General features: G+C 41.3%; 1 protein-coding gene across 2 annotated transcripts in view; it reads left to right on the forward strand.

Moving 5' to 3' along the window:
- LOC115254171 (sorting nexin-27) overlaps positions 1-18,022 on the forward strand; it is a 55,464-nt gene that overhangs the window by 17,866 nt on the left and 19,576 nt on the right. Inside the window, exons 1-2 of one of the 2 annotated variants that reach the window (XM_029872739.2) lie at positions 11,368-11,742; positions 12,074-12,176. In XM_029872739.2, coding sequence (XP_029728599.1) covers positions 11,543-11,742; positions 12,074-12,176 — 303 coding nt within the window. In that variant the 5' untranslated portion in view covers positions 11,368-11,542. Of the gene's footprint in view, positions 1-11,367; positions 11,743-12,073; positions 12,177-18,022 lie in introns of those variants that run through there. The other variant, XM_029872738.2, reaches the window with a different exon arrangement.

The following is an 18,022-nucleotide window of genomic DNA, read 5'->3' on the forward strand; positions in this document are numbered from 1 at the left end:
CAACTCGTTTTATAAAGTTTATTACCCTGTTGGGAATACTTCTCCAAATTTCCAAGGGCTCTAGAAACCCTTTACCAAATATCACCAATCTGTGATGGCACAGCACTCCGCAGTTGCCGTTGGTCTTGGTTCGTATTATTCTGTTGCTGATTTTCCGTTACAATGGTTTTTTACGGCTGGCTCGTAGGGCCTGACACCAACCCCCTTCTTTCCGGAGGACCATAGTGCACAGTTGAGCTTAGATTCCTTTCCTGGCACTCGGACGTAGATCAGCCGCCCCTAACATGGGAATCAGACGCTGTTGTGAGCCGCTCCTCCTGGAGAACAGACGTTCAGGTTTGCCGAAGCAAACCCCCCCTTCCCTGTCAGCCTACGACCAAAGTTCCCACCGGGTTTGGTTACCCGATCTTGCCTAAGGTTGCCCATAGTTTACGGCCGGTACCGCGAGGAGGTAGGGATAGGAGTTGCTGAGCAGAGGCTAGTGGAACACAATGAGATCTGAATTGCGCAGCATACCCAGCCTTTACCGTGCCAAGTACTCGGAAGTCTATAAGACAATGAGGAGCGACGCCATGCTCGTGGATCTGGGATACGACGTGCGCAGTATTATACGTACTTGAACAGGTGAAATGATCCTTGAGCTCAAGCGCGGCAAGAAGCGCAAGGGCTTTGCCTACAAAAGTCTGGCGGAAGAGGTTCTTGGCTTTGGTACAGCTACCTGTGGCGGACGCGAACAAGTTCGTTAAAATGAGGAAGCTCAAGGTGGGCAGGTCAGCATGCCTTAACCATGTCTGACCTTACACGAGCCTCTGGAGGTTTGCATCAGGTGTCTGTAACCAGGATACAAGTCGTGGGACAGCAACGGCCCTGACAGGAGCAGGTGATGTGGCGGTGAAGATCATAAGGCACAAGGCTGTACGAGTCCACCCACGTGTTTGCCTGGCCTTCATAAGAGCCGTAGCTGACAAATCACAGTGCATGAAACACAACTGAACCTGAAGCACTGAGGCGCAGCCCAGATATTGCTTTATCAAGCAGTTTATGAGAGGGGTCATCATAGCGGACTCATACCGAGTACCCGCTGGCAACGCCAATTGGGTTTTTAAATTAAGAAAAATGTATTGATTTTTTGATTTTATACGAAAGAGCACCTTTTTCTGAACCACTATGATTTTTTTCAGATTTTTAGAACAACATTTTGGTACCTAAAATCAGTTTCGAAGAGATGTTTCGAAATCACCTTTTGACAGCTGGGCAACCGCTTGACAGCTCCGCCCAGTGCAAAATGCGACGAGGGGTGATTCGACGAATCGTCCCCATACAAACTTCAAACTGATTTTAAATAGGTTCCCGGGCACCAAAATTCATGAAAATTTGGATTTCGGCTCAGTTTTGCATGCAGATTCAGAATATGAAATTATCTTAACAACGCTAAAGAAGCCAATTGGGTCGCGGATGTGCCCGAAAAAATGGCGACGTCTTGCACGACCGGTAAAAACCCCGTCCAGGATCTGGTGTCTACTATCTAAGAGGCCTTTATGGATGCAAAAGTAAACGGGGTTTACGCAGATGCTGCATTGTATGACGACCGTGCTGACAGGGCGAAGGCTGGTGGTAATAGCGGTTGACTTCAATGCCTGGGCCGTGGATTGGGGAAGTCTTTTAACGAACCAGCGGGGTCAGATCCTGCTCGAGGCACTGGTTATGCTAGATATCGATCTGGCTAATGTAGTTACCGAAAGTACCTTTAGTCCAAATGGAGTGGTGTCGTTTAACGACGTTACTTTTTGTAGTCCTGGTCTAACGAGCAGTTCAAACTCAAAGGTAGACGAAGGCTACACTTACAGCGATCATCAATGGCTACAGTATCGACTACAACAACAGCAGGCAGCGGGTAGAGGAAGAGGAGACTTGGCCAGGACCAAGACCTCGAAGGTGGATGGCATTATACTTCAACGACGAAGTATTTAGGAAGGCGCTCCGCCATAAGTGAAACCAACTTGGTTTAAGCGGTGACGAGCTGGTAGCGGTGCTCTTGCATGCGAGGAGATCACCGACTTACTGATGGATTCAAGCGATTGCGGACATGCGCCGCGCTTTTCTACGGGCCAGGTGACGTATGCAGCGAGCACGAACTAAGGAAGAATGAAAGGAATGGCGGGTGGTGTTCGCCACTACCAAAGTCGCGCTGAAGACTGATATACCTAACGGCAAACAAAAAGTTCTGTTTTGAGGGTTTCTGTCAGAGTGCCAATGTGAATCCGTGGGGTGATGCCCACATGATCGTGATGGTCAAGGCAAGAGGTCTAATGGCTTCCAAAGCGCTGTCTGTGGGATGGGTTCGTTCATCGAAGGGCTTTTCCCGCATAATGATGCTAGTCCTTGGCCTTCTTTCGTAAGACAGCAGGGGATTGGGGTTGGCGATGAGGAGTGGGTTGAGGGGATAGCAAAGACCTTTAGCGTAGATAAGGCCCCAGGTCCGGATGGAGTTTTCGCAGAAGTTTGGAAGAGACAGAGCCTGGTTCTATTACCAAAGGCGGGGGAACCACCCGGAGACCGGTCGGCATGTAGACCAATATGCTTGATCGACACAGCGGAGAAGCTGCTCGAAAAGATCATCCTCAATAGAATGTGAAGGCACACCGAGGGCGTAAATGGTCTCTCCCGCAGCCAGTTCGGTTTACGGAAGGGGAGGTCGATCGTAGACGATACCTTGTCGGTTACAAAGATCGCCGAGATAGCGCTCCAGCTTAAGAGGAGGGGGATTCGCTACTGTGCAGTAGTGACTCTGGATGTAAGAAAAACTAGAAGATCCTTAACACCTGAACACATGACCAGAAGATGCCTGTCAGTTCGAAACAGTAATATCATTGGTGTATGGTTTTAGTCTAGAAGAACGACACCACCTTGTATAAATTTCAAGCTCGTGTAATCTCATTTCTGGTAGTTTAATTTAGTAAAAACATATCTCTCTGCTTAACAAAACAGTTATAACAAATTCTGCAATCAAAAAGGACAGTAATTAAACGCCCATTCTATCGAACGATATTCTACGATCTCTAGTGACCGTAATCTTGTGTGACGGACGTCGTCGTCGTCGTTGTGGGTTTTAATCCACAGCGCTCATTTCATGCTTGACCGATTCCCAATTCCCCAAATGGACGCTGGAGCGCACAACAGCCCGAGAGTCAGGGACACTTTCCCCGTTTGGGTTCAATTACGCTAATTGTTTGCAGCTTTGAAGCGAATCATTCCGGCGGCTAATGGCTGTTTAATTTAGATATGGTTTGTAGCACTTGCAGCACTTGCTCGCGTTAGAAGTTAATTGAGTAAATTAATAAACTTGCCGAAAACTGTGCCTTGACTGAATTGTGAAGCCGCACTGTCTAGATGTACGAACCACAGTTTGTATGCTGTCTATGCAGTCGACTCTCAATAGCCCACCCAAGAAAGCAAACCCCAAGTCCGGAAGGGCTCATTTTCTCATCTGGCAAGCTTCTGGCAGGGATTGAGTTAAATCATATATAATTTGATTAAGCCGTCGTTCGTTTTGGTTGCTTGCTGGAGATGGATGGTTCCGAGCGATGCAGCTTCGAACCATATGGTATCCACTTGCAATTGGTACATATGTGTATTGGTAAGGTTATATGCGATGGATGATTTTCTTTTTGTCGAGAGTTTGCAACTCTCGAGTTCAATTAAATTAGATTCGCTTTTCCCTCTTCAGAAGGTCGTTAGTCGTACTCCGTAACGTATGAGTGGAAGCGTATTAAGAATCTATACATATATGTGCAGATATAGTATGTGCTCCCGCATATAGAACTTGTATTATGCCGCCGCATTGATTGCCGTGCAGTTTATTATTCAAGACGTGTATTTATGCATTTTCGCATGATAGTGCATTCAGAACTTTGTTCACTGCACGCCTAGAGCTCCTACCGCGTCGTCGCGCCACGTTAGTCGGCGGTTGAAGAATCCAACTGCATTGTCGTGGTGAGTACCTAGTTTAGCCGTACTATTTACCACTTCGCCGGACTGGCACCGTTGTCATCGCTCGAGCTGGCTGGAGACGGACCACGTGGCCTTCTCACGATTCGCGACACTCCGACTTGCAGTGCGACACTGTGTGTAGTGTGGCACTGCGACAGAACATATATAAAACGACATACATAAACTGGCGTTGATTGATGCTTGTTCGATGTAATGTAACCTACACCAGGAGCACCCACGTTTTTTTTTCTTGATTCAGGAATTACTTGTTTGCTAGTATCCTGTTCCTGCATCGTCGATAATGTTGACGGTTATGTTGACCACGTTTTGATCTAAGAGTTTAAATGTTTCAATCATTTGCTAAGTATTACGAATTAAATTATTGGTGAATTGTATATTGAAGTACTATTCAATGCTAATCATTATTTGCTATGTTTGGATATTATATTTAGAATAATAAATGCTTGAGAGGGTTAAACAGGTTATGGAATCCGTATTGTAGGGTATTGTACCATTTGATCAGGTGTACTTATTTTGGGCACTTGCCGCTTTAACTAATTTAATTTCAAACCGATTAATTTGAATTTTTGTTCAGAGTTAGATACTGTAACGATCAAAAAACGATCACTTCTGACTATACATGTCAATGGTTGCTCCTCCGTGATTGATCTGAACTGGTACCAGTTGCACTGAGATCCAACTGAATAAGGGGCTGGGACATTCCACTTATTCTCAAAGTGCAATTTTAGCAGCTCATGCATATTTGATCAATAACGGCGCCGGCCAAGTCCTTATAGTCAGCTGGGAAGGGAAAGGAATGTTAGAGTGTACTGGTTGTTGCTACTAGAGACCGAGAGCACTCTGCGTCCCCACAACCCGCACGGACTGGGGTATTTGTTAGACGGAAAGGATGGGAGATCTGGGAGTCACCGTTGGGTCGGTGATGCGATCCATGGATAGGGTTATTTACAGTGTTCGTGATAGATTGTGTGGTGAATAAGGTGAATAAGGTCAAGCGGCACAGCACGCTTTGGTTGCATAACTTATAGGTGTTATATATACACTGTGCTGTGAGTGGAAGTTGGAAGGGAGGGAAACGACTTTTTTTCAATTCGTTTCTGGTTCTAGTGATGGCTATGAACATATGAATATACATGAGTTGTATATGTAGAGAAGAGAGAGCGAGAGAAAGTTGATAGAAAGATACAAAGTAGGATGAAAAGGACGGGCCAGGGATTGAACCCATGACCTTCTGCATACGAATCAGAAGCGGTAGCCACTAGACCACCAAGTCCGTCTTGTTCAGAGTTAGATACTGTACGTGCCTAACTCTATAAAAAATTTCATATCAATCGGTTTAAAATTGACTTAGTTATAGCGGCAAGTGCCCAAAATAAGTACACCTGCCCAAATGGTACAAGACCCTACTTCTTTTATAAAAAAAAACAGTACAATCATTTCGATGGGTTAAATCCTAGGCTCATTAGTTATAAATTGGAAAGTAGATACTTCCAGATTCTGATTATGAGCAATCATTGCATTTTGTAAAATCTTGTTTTTACATGAACAACATAATCTTTTGTACTATTTCATCGACCGTTTGATATAGCACAATGTCTTCTGTTATTTCGGGTCTATGAAAACAACTTTCGATTCTCACAACCACCGACCCGGTTTATTAAAGTGAAAAATAACAAAACTTATTACCACACACAGTGGTGACGATGCCACCGTCTGACTACGCTACTATCTAGAACTAGACGGCTTTGTTGTGGTCGTACCGCGAGCATAGTCTTAAGTGGTTGCAACTAACATCATAATCAAATTATCGCGACATGAACTGCCTTAAATATTAGCTAGAATGAAACTACTTGTCTATGCTCACGAGGTTATACCGGTAACAGTCATTGTTCGTTGACTTGTTCTACGTTCTATGTACATTGTTACGACAGAGCAAGATGATATTAAGCAATTTTAGCATAGTGTGATGTGGTGACGTTGAACTCCCATTCACAGCTTTGTGAAGCTTGTTTAAATTATTTCTTTGTTCGCTTTTTATTAGAATATGTGGAGTACTAATTTTTAAGTTTTTTTTTTCAATTTTAATGAGGAATAGTTTTATACACTTTGCACGTTTCACTTAATCAATGTAATCATAGGGCAGATATTTGATTGTAATGCGTTAACGGGTGTGGTTCGCCTAGTGCATTTTTGAAAGAAAGACACGGACATCATCTTCAGCCAGAGGCTGTACAGACTGAACGAAAATTAACACACGGAGCATGCACCAGCGTTTACGGAGAAGAAACTATTCTCACGAAAAGTTTCATCGCCCGGAGCGGGAATCGAACCCTCTCCCCACGACCTTGGTGATCCTAACCGCACGTCTGCGAGATTCGAAGAGACTCGAGAGTGTCCCTGATTCTCGAACAACGCACATCACTCGATCCATCGCTGCCCTGATCAATCGTATCAGTTTTATCGGGATTCCGTATTGCGTATTCGTTCATAATCTGTCATAGCTGATCTCGATTAATTGTGACATACGTTGATTTAAAATCGATAAACAAGTGATGTGTGGGCACGTTGTATTCGCGGCATTTCTGCAGCACCTGCCGGATGGCGAACATCTGGTCCGTTGTAGCATTTTCGCCCATGAATACAGCCTGGTTTTTTTTTATTCTTCAACCACTTAACCTAATTTACAGTTTTTTTGTTTACTAGGGCACTGCGTGAGCGATTCCAATTGGCGGCTGCACTTACACTTTGTACAGCGAATCCAGTCCGATTGGGGGTCCATTATGAGTTGCCGTTAGCCGATATCCAAGTTTCCGGATCCGTTAGAACATATGATCGGAATAGGGTCAGGTGTTAGGTGCTCTCGGGGGGAAGAGCGACTGACGAAAAATTGCAAGTGCCGGGGCTAGGATCGAACCCATGACCTTCCACTTATGATGTGAAGGCTAAATCCAGCCTGATATTGCCCCACAAACTCTCTCGCAATCGATGATAGACGGTGGCATACAATTTAAGAAAGTACTTTACAGGTAGCGCATAGTAGTGTGATCGCGCGGAATTCCTGCAATCCAACTTGTCGCTTTTTTGTAGATGAGAGACTCGATACCTTCCATCTTCCCCGGTAATACTTCTTCCTCACAAATCTTCGTTATGACCCAGTATAATGGTCTTACCAGTGCTTCTCCGCTGTATTTTAGAAGCTCGCTTAGTAGTTGATCTGCTCCAGCGGCTTTGTTGTTCTTCAACCAGCTAACCTCCTCCTCAATCTTTTTGAGATCAGGGGCCGGAAGCCTTTCATCCTCCGCACGTACTCCTAAGGACTGTTCAATTTATAAAACGGACAACTTGCTTGTGCGATATCTTTTTTATTTTTCAATAAAATCATTATCAGTTTTTCTATAGCTATTCTCAAATGTAGAAAAAATATAACAATAAAGCAAAATGTTCTTTATCGTATAACTGAAGCGGTTTTTGTGAAACATAAATAAAACCCATTACTCAAAATTTTACATTACTTTCCACATACTTAACATGCACATTTTCTTGAAGTTTTTAATGAGTTGGAATCTTATACTATTCTACTAAAGGTAAAGCTCAAAAAATGATCAGTAATAATGCACCAAGCAGTCTCCAGCTTGATATAGTGAGATGCCTTGTTTTCATAGAAATTATTAAAAAATGTTCATTTAAGTTCTGTGTTACAATAAGGGCCCATATAGCCGAGGCGGTAAACGCACGGGTATTCAGCATGACCATGCTGAGGGTGACGGGTTCGATTCCCGGTCGGTCCAGGATCTTTTCGTAAAGGAAATTTCCTTGACTTCCTTGGGCATAGAGTATCTTCGTGCCTACCACACGATATACACATGCAAAATGGTCATTGGCAGAGGAAGCTCTCAGTTAATAACTGTGGAAGTTGCTCATAGAACACTAAGCTGAGAAGCAGGCTTTGTCCCAGTGAGGACGCTACGCCAAGAAGAGGAGAGGAGTTACAATAACATCATGGATTGGGCTAAAAATTTGCCCAGAGTAGTAGAATATTGCTCTCTGAATGATACAGAAGAAAAATTTACTTTTAATTGCACTTTTCATCAAAAAATTATCCATAAAGATGGTAATATTAAGAAATGTCATACTATTTGCTCCATTGATGCAGATTTTCGACTCTAGCGAATCTTGTTATTATTTATTTTCAACAAAGTTGGTCATATGTTATTGTACACCTTATTTGATAATAATCGGATGCAAAGTTTTTATTTCCAACATCATCGTTATGCAAAATTTGCATTAGGTGTCATTGTTATTTGGAAGAGCCTTCAAGGAATGAAACTGTTTTAATTACTGTGTCTGTAATGGCGCACAGTAACCAAACCCGCAATGCTATTAAGAAGCAGTTTTCTGCATTTAAAACCGCATTATTCCCACTTTCGACTGGACGCATAAAAAAATTGATTGTTTTATATTTTAATGCTGTTTTTGCTTTAATATCTCAACACTTAATTTTCCAATTGCGTTTAAATTTTGCCAGTTTGTTTATTACTCATGCTGCTGCAGCATGGCACATACTTTTCTGGTATTTGAAACGATATACCATATGTGAACGGTTATTTTATATATGTTTTCAATTTTCAGCAATCGAAAAATTCACCTCATTTAAAACCTGGCCGATTTTCTATTAGATAAAACTATTTTTATTCGATTCAAAAATGATTACTATAATGAAAGATGATGTAATGAAAAACGAAGCAAGGGTGGTTAAATTTGAACTACGCGTCTTCTTTATATAACCTTGTAAAGTTGTCCGTTTTATAAATTGAACAGTCCTTAGATCTGTTACCACGCTACCTTCTGTGCTTGCAACGTCGCCATTGAGGTACTCATCATAATGCTGCCACCATCTCACGCTCGTTCGTGAGAAAATTCCCGTGATTGTCTCGGCACATGCCGGTTTTTGGCACAAAGTCTCTGCGCGAGCGGTTCAGCTTCTTGCAGAACTTCTGTGTGCGCGGTACATCTCTTTCATTGCTTCGTGATCTCGTTATTCCTGCTGGCACTTCTTCGTCCGGAAGACTGAGTTCTGCCTGTTCAGTGCCTGTCTATAATGTGCCTCATTCGTCCTAGTACGGTGTTGCAGCATTCTCGCCCATACTGTATTCTTCTCGTTGTTTTACTGTTGTCATTCGTCGTCTTACCAGTCGTTTATGTGATTCGGAATCGCGAAGCGTAGTGCTGCAGCCGAGGTACTACCTATGGGGGATTGGATGTCCCTCCAGTCATCTTCAAGTGTAACTGCGCCAAGCTGCTCTTCCGTTGCGTTAGTAGGGCCACTGATAGTTGCTGCGCATAGTCTTGAACCAGTTCTACGACGCAGGTGCTAGATGATGAGCCGCGCGTTCGACTTCTCGAAGCGTGGCAATAACCGTCGAAAGTTTTGAGCGCATGCATACAGCGACTAGGTTGTGATCCGAATCTATATTCGCACTACGGTATGTGCGACATTGGTTATATCCGAGAAGATGTTACCGTCGATTAGAAGATTTGTGGATATCTTTGGGGGGTGAAAGTGCTTCGGACTACCATACCACGGGAGGCTGCAAAATTTACGCATTGCCTTCCGTAATCATTTGATACGGCGTGCAAGCTGTTTCGCCGTTTTGTGATTTTTACGTTACGCGGCGATCAACCATCGTATGTTTGCTCTAACTGCGCGTAGAACGCTTCTTTCTCGACATCAGTTCACCCTTCGTATGGGCAATGCACGTTGATGATGCTGCAGTTGAGGTAACTGTCCTTACTCTCAACATGCACATCCTTGCGTTGATCGGCTGCCACTCGATCACACGTTTTCGCATCTTGCTCAACACTATAAATCATGTTCCCAGTTCATTGGTGTTGCCACAGCTTTGGTAGAAGGTAGCCGCTCGATGCCCGCTTTTCCACACTATCTGTCCAGTCCAACAAAGTTCCTGCAACGCCACGATGTCGAAGTTCCGGGGATGTAATTCGTCGAAGATTATCCTGTCACATCCTGCGAAACCAAGTGACTTGCAACTCCATGTTCCAATTTTCCAATCGTAGTCCTTATTTCGTCGCGTGGGTCTTTGCCGATTGTATCGAGTCGTATTTTCTCCTATGTTATTCGCAATGGGGATTTTTACGGGTGGCTTATTGGGCCTACGCCACCACTCCTGTCTCGCCGGAGGGCCATCGTACCCGTTCTGTTTAACGTTCCTTCCAACCAACGCAGGTGGGGCTACCACCTTGGATCTAGCTGGGCGTGATGTAACTTTTCTTACTCAGCCGCTAGATGTCACAGCAAATGATGTTTGAAGGTTTTTGTAATCGATAGACCCATGGAAGCATGCGGTAGAAACTTATGAGGACCACAGCTATGTTAGGCACTCTATATAAACTCATTATTTTGCAGCCTAATGCTTGTGAGTTGTGAAGGTTTTTTGGTCAGGATTTAATTTAACAAGTAATATCAACTAGAGGCGCCATGACTCTCTGGAACATCTGGAGGCGACCTACTAATACCTGGAGATGCACATCTTTCCTACATAGCTAAAGCAAGCCCCACACGTTTACGTATCAAATCTGGGCAAAACCCCCTTATATCTAAAATAATAATGCATAATTAAGGCGTCTACTTCTTTTCCTAGAAGGATATCTCAGACATATTAAGTTTCAATTTCTGCTAGTGAAGTAAAGCATATGGCGTCAATTAAAGCTACGAAGAAAGCTGAAAGTAGGCCCACGAAAGGATGTTGGATGTACTACGCCATCCGTGTTGATTCCGAAATCGAGATGATTTATCGTCTCATTATTTCCGATGGGGATTATAAACTTGTGATAAAAGCATACACCCCTGCGGGGAGCGGGACATTTGGCATAAAGTCATTTGGCATAAGTTCGTTTGGCATAAGGTCACTTGGCATAAAGACATTTGGCATAACGGTCATTTGGCATAATGGACATTTGGCATAACCGAAATGCACCCTTCTTTATTATGCTAAGTGTCCATTATGCCAAATGACCGTTATGCCAAATGACTTTATGCCAAGTGACCTTATGCCAAACGGCCTTATGCCAATTCACACAGACCCACCCCTGCGTATATCTCGCCAGGCAGCGCTTGCGTGCAGTAGATTAATAATAGGGTATTTTTCGTTACATATTTAAATTTGAACTACATTTGTGAATATTTACCGAAATGTGTAATAAATTCTTTGATGAAGCTTCACTTCCCACGATTTTATTTCTTCATCATTCCTTAAATTCTCATATGTCACCCAACCCAATTCTCGACTTGCTCGGATCCGACCGGTAGAAACCATTCGGTAGCAGTTTTCCGACTTCAGTTCTCATTTGAATCTCCATCGAGATAAAAGCTTCCCCAGATTATTGTGTCTCCCCCGACTGCCGTTGGTTGTTCGCTAGAGGTGGATCTCGTGTGACGTTTTTTTTTCCTGCGCCCAGCTTATTCACCTGTGTGCACGACCTGTGTGTATAACTACAGCAATCACCTGGCACAATGCAGCGGAGTCTTTTCTCGTCGTATGCGTTATCCAAAAACAAAACGATTTTCCACCCCAGTTCCGGGGATCTGGTGGACGATAGTGACGAAACGGATGGCGATGAAGATGTGGATATTTTCTGCCGAGCAACGGGTCAACCGCTGTCAGAACCGATTCCCACCATTAGCGCCAAAGTGGCCGCCGCTGAGAAGGACGGGTTAGTACCTTATGGGCAATGGCTTCGGAAGTAGGTAGATGAATGCGTTTCACGATGAGGAACAATGGTTGAGCGTAATGACTGTGCGATGCAGCGGTGTTGCGCTGCCACCACCGGGTTATGTAAATCTAATCCGATTCGTTATCTTGCTGTTTTCATCCCAGTCGCGTCCGCGTCATCGTTGGTGGTTTATGATATGGTGATAAATTATCATGATTTGCGTTTTTTGTGCGACCTAATACTTGTTGAAAACATTTTGCTTTTGCCACCATGATTTTTATTTCACCGTAGAAGACATCTTAATTAAATCATTCATTATTATTTTTTGCAGGAATCACGTCAATGTGGAAGGTGCGACTCACAAGCAAGTAGTTGATCTCATCAAATCAGGCGGAGATACGTTGACACTAACGGTGATATCAGTGACTCAACAGGTTGGTATCGATTGAGAGACCGTTCTTTTAATGGAATGTTTATCTTTTTTTTGATATCTTTATTTATCACTACTACTTTATTCAACATACATAACATGATACTTTTTATTGAATTATATTTTGTTGAAAAAATGAAGATAGAAAAAATGTGGTGATATGGGCTTTTTTTATAAGCAGTTTAACCCATTAGATATGGAATTTTCACCTTTTTGGATGCAACCTCGCTGGTCTAGAGCACGTTTGTGATAGTCGATTTTCTCGGCTGGGCAAATATGACCCAGATATGCGTCCCAAAGGGTTAAAGTAGACCATTTTTGAAGCATGTCCAAGGAACATTTTGATGACTAATGATTAGTCTTGTAGTTTTGAAACCTGATACCTTTTTTTTTGGTTTTATGATGGTTTTGAGAACTTTTTCTAGTATATTTGACTTAAAAATGGTACTTAGGTAAATAAGGCAAGATTGTTTCTAAGTTATTTTGGTTCTCTACATCGGTTTTTTGAAACCTGTTGCACTCAAAGTTGGCCTCAAAGCTTTCCAAACCCAGCTGAATTAAACTACTAAGTTTCAGGCAATGTTGCGGAAGGTGCTGATAGCCGACTCTTTCAGCAGAATTAAGACGAGCATTTGTCTTCATCAGCAACAAAGCTGCAAAATCAAGTTTATTTGAAAGGTTTAGTTTATACAGGGGTTCCCAACCTTTTTGAGGTGGCGACCCCCTTTAAGCATACTCAAAACATCTGCGGCCCAATGAAAATTTTTAGAAAAAAATGAATTAAATGAACGAAACCGAGTTTTTTGGGTACAGTGATGTAGCCAGAAATTTATTGTGGGAGGGATTTTCGACGAGCAATGATACATTTTTTTTTATTCGGCACTCTTATTTCGTAAACAATGATGTCATGTACATTCAATTTCAGTCGTAGCTGAAAAATAGCGGCGCAGCCGAAAATTTTTTCTTCTAAAGGCGTTTTATACTGAAAATTTGTTCCTCAAATTGTGGCTTTTGGGGGTGGCGGTATACAAAATTGAAAATTGGTATAATTTGCACAAAATAGAATATAAATTTAACAATTTTTTGGCAACATCGCGGCCCCCCTCGACTGGCTTCACGGCCCCCAGGGGGCCGCGGACCACCGGTTGGGAACCCGTGGTTTATAGTTCGACAAACTTACATATTCGGTCACAAAATTAGAGAGCATAGTTGGCTTTTATACTGAAGACACCTCCTCACAAGTTACTATGTGTGAAGTTACTGGGTTAATGCATTACAATGTCAATCTGTATTGTTATTGGGGTGTGTAGTTTCTTTAATCTAAGGTACACCGGGGCAAGTGGAAACGGGTGGGGCAAGATAAAACACGAAGTTTTGAAATAGATTTCAATATAATTTTTAAATTAATCCTTCGCTAAAAGATTGCTTGAATCAAAAACTATGTGTTATGGCGATCGAACTGTTTATCATCATTAGAAAACATCATGTCAACCCGCTGTTTCATCTTGCCCCACCCGTTTCAACTTGCCCCGGTGTACCTTAACATCAACGGTGTATTCAAATTTTTGGCTGCACATCTGTGCGCAACAGGCAATTTGACCGACAAAAACCTTCTATGACGAAGAGAACATGCTGATATACCCAAAGCCATTCTGTGTAAAAAAGAAGATAAGCATACATTTCTTTAAAAAATGCTACATGGTACATATTTATATTACGTTTTTTCTAACAAAACCATTTGTATTGGTGAAATCGAATAACTTTCACCATTTCTAGAGTTTTTTTAATTTTTCTAGAATAGGATTATCATTCGTCCTCTAGAAAAACCAAATGCATGACTTTGGAATTTAAGTAATAAATTACTAAATTGTCAATTATTTCGAAATTCTATTTTTTTTTTCGTCGAAAATCAATATTTGACGCCATTCTTAGTAACGGAAGTCATTATCTTGGAATTGACCGATATCTTCTTGTCCAAACTAATCCAAATATTAAGATTTCCATCTCAGATTCAGTCACGAATCAGCTTGGAAGTCTACCGGGATGTCTCTTGAAGTTGTATCCAGGATTGCTCCCTGAATTTCAAGATTCTTTATTAGGAACATTCCGCAATTTCGAAAGTAGCACGGAAGGATTTCAAAGAAGAATAGCGGTATTCTTCTTTGGAATCCTTCCGTGTTTCTTTCAAAATTACGGAATGCTCTCCAGATTTTTCACGCATTACCTACTGGAATCTTTTCCAAGATTCCGGGATTTATATCAGAGGTTTTCCCACAATTGCTTCCAGAGTTTACCTTTCCGAAATTATCTCCGTGTTCTTTCTGGGAATTCTCCGAAAGTTTTAAAAATCCTTTAATTATTCCTCCTGAAATTTCTACAGAAGTTCTTTTTGGGACTTCTGCCGGAATTCCCCCCCCCCCCCCAGGGATTTCTCTTGAAACTTTTACATGATCTCTTCCAGTATTCCTTTCAGGATTTTCACCAGAATTTTTCCTGGGATTTCTACAGAAGTATCTCCCGGTGTTTTCTCAAAAGATTTCTGCGAAATTTCTTCCCGACTTTTTCCAGGATTTTCTATAGGAGTTTCATGAAGGATTCGAATTTTTTTCATTGTTTCCTTCAGAGAATTTTATCAAAACATTTACTGTTAGCTCCCAGAGTTTCTCCTACAGCTCCTCTCGGGATTTCTTCTGAGTTCCTTTGGATTATCTGCAGGAGGTTCTCCTGAGAGTTCTTCCTGTATTTCTTACCGAAATATTCACTGAGATTGTATCGAAGCACTTTCCAGGATTTTTTAGAGGAATCTCCCTAACAGGTGAATCTCGTCTCAGTCAAAAAAAAAATCAAAATTAGCTTCTTGCCAAAGATGCCTTTAAGGGTTCCTCTAGGAATTCCTCTTGAGCCTCCTATAATTTCTCAAGCAATGTATTCTGGATTTCACCCAGAAGTGCCTGATGGGATTCCTCCGGCAATTTCATCAGGATTTTTTTTTTTAAAAAATACTCCTGTGCTGTCTTCAGAGACTTTTCCAAACATTTCTCCATGAATTCATGCAGAGATTTTTCCAATGGATTCTTCCGAAGATTCCTCTATAAGGACAATTCCTCTAGTAACCCTGGGCTTTGGATCAATATTGTCTAGGGAAGAGTGTCTTCTGAGGGGCCCTCTTGTTTCAATTGTTGCTAGTGTTGTTAAAACATATTTATTTATTACTTTATTGTATTTTTTTTCTGATATAACAACATTAGATTAATGGGTGCGACAGGAGTGACCATCAAAGCCACTTATGTCCCTGGATAATTCGATCTAATAGCCAACGGCTTCCTCAATGGCCGACTGGGTGCGTGCTTTGGGTGGCGGATTTAAGCAAAGGAAGGGGAATCATACTTCGATTGACTTCATCGGATAAAGTGCCATCCGAGAAGCGTTCTTGTGTGAATCACCTTCCATCGTCTCGCAGTCAAAATTGAATTTAATAAAGCGAATGAATGTTAAAAAAAACTTAATTATTAAATAAATTGTATTACAGATTTGTCTTCATTTCAACTCTAAACATTATTTTCATTACTGTATTAGTTTCAATATTTAGTTATGAAGTTTAAGAAAAAGTAAAGCTACACATGACTGCGAGACGACGTGGACCACATTGAGGAAATAATTAGTCGATATAGGGTAGTTGGACCATTAGGGAGGGGCCTCTATTTTGGGCATTTTCTGCTGTTGCTCGGCCGGTTGGACTGGTTGACCGTATTTCTTTTGCGCGGTGAGATATTTGCATTATCTACCCAAGCACGGGAATTTGGGTCAGTTGGTTCGATGTTGATTGGGTTGTGACAGGGGGATGTCCGAGATGGTTGCCACTGCCCAGATGGTTCGGCATCCTAATCAAATGTTGAAATTTTTAAAGGCCCAGCTATGCTGCAAATACAAAATATTTTATTTTCTTGGAAATATAATTAATATTATTCATCAAATACATTAAATTATGATTGATTTTCGTGACGATTTTTTTTTCCTGTTTGATCACATACACTAAAACAGTTACTGCTATTATTCATAGCATAAACTCTATACACATAAAAATTACTAATCAATTTTTCCTTCTTTGTTTTTCTCTATAAAATGTTGCATGGTTCGAATCCTTGCGGAACATGAACGGTGCATGAGCACAAGCTTTTTCAGATTAACATATGGAAGATCTTCGAAAGACAACCAGAAGCTAACAAACACAATCTATGGGGGAAGTATCATCGACATATGTAAGTAAACAAATGTAAAATACTCTCCATGGAACCTGAATTCTAAGCGTGCAAAGGTAAATAACTAACATACGGCGGGAAACAAGAATTTATCAGGAAACTAAGTGGATGGGAAATTGTACTTCGGTTTTTCGCATTGTAAATGAAAATTTGACTAACGTTACGCGTACGAACGAATAACTAGTTTTCAAGTAGTTTTCTTCTTTTCAAAAGCTGTAATTCTCTTTTTTTTTGCAAATTTGTGGAACTTTTTTATCTTGTCGAATTTTGCAGCCGAATAGCATTGATATTTTCAAGTCCATACTAACTCCCGGCGCGAGCTGCAACACTTAATTTTGCTTATAGTTCCGAAGCTAACGCATGATCAATAACTTAAAATGCTTTGTTGACGTCAATGCGCCTCGAATCGACGAAAACTTATTACCTACTTCTTTGATTAAGCTGGACAACATTACTTATGTATGACAAGGAAGATAATTTAACGTTTTTAAATGTTGGTATTATATGAAAAGTGAGGGAGTGGCATGTTTTCTACAAGAAAAACTAGTAGGACTGACAGAACAATTCGAAGATTTAGCCGTATATTGCCAGGATCTAGGAGCGAATCCCGTTAGGTGCAAATGATTATTAGTTATGAAGCTAATGCGTTATCAATGAGACCAATTAGTCTGGACATTTTGGACGAAAATTACTACTTATCTTAAATAATATTCTGTAATAAATGACGCAAAAACATTATGACCAGCAATTACTGACATAATGAACATAACCATGGGCGTAGCCAGCTTTTCGGTCAGGGGGGGGCAAGCACCCTTAGTAAAAATGTACCTACTAGTTTTTATAACTAAACGCAACACGATGAAATTGAATATAATAACATTATATTCTAAAAGCTTTATTTAACCCTTAACCCTGTTGTATTTTGTACAATACGTCAACAAAAACTCACCTGATCTATACAAATCAACGTGGTGCTGGTAGCGATGGCCAATTTCTGGAAGATTAAGGATTTTTATTTACTCGTGCAATATTTTGCTCTGATTTTTTTTTGTCAATGTCTACAAAACATTCACCAGAAATTATAGCTGAACTCTTTTGGAAATAACGAACTCTTTTGAGGATAAACCTAGAATTTCCTGGTTCCTGTATGCTTCCATTTATCTTCCAATACTATTTGCTGGAGAAATTCCTCCAGAATTTTTTGAATTTTTGAATTCCAGAAGGAACTCCTGTAAAAATTTCAAAAAATAAACCTGTACGAATTCCTGGATAAATTATGGGAGGGATACCTAGTGAAATTTCTGAAGAGATCTCATGAGGAAATCCTAGATAAATTTCTGGAAAAATTCCTGGAGGAATTCTGGACGGAATCCCTAGTAAAATTTCATAAGAAATTCATATATGAAATCTTAGAGAAATTTGTAAAGGAATCCTTGGAGGAATGCCTGTAGAAACTTCTGAGCGAATTCCCGGCGTAATTCCAGGAAAAAATCCTGGAGAATTTCCTTGAGCAATTTTTTGGGTGAATTCTTGGAATCCCTAGGAGAATTCTGGGAGAAATTCCTGATGAAATCTCCAGAAAAACTCTGGG

The sequence above is a fragment of the Aedes albopictus genome, chromosome 3 (assembly GCF_035046485.1).
Source record: "Aedes albopictus strain Foshan chromosome 3, AalbF5, whole genome shotgun sequence".
Lineage (NCBI taxonomy): Eukaryota > Metazoa > Arthropoda > Insecta > Diptera > Culicidae > Aedes > Aedes albopictus.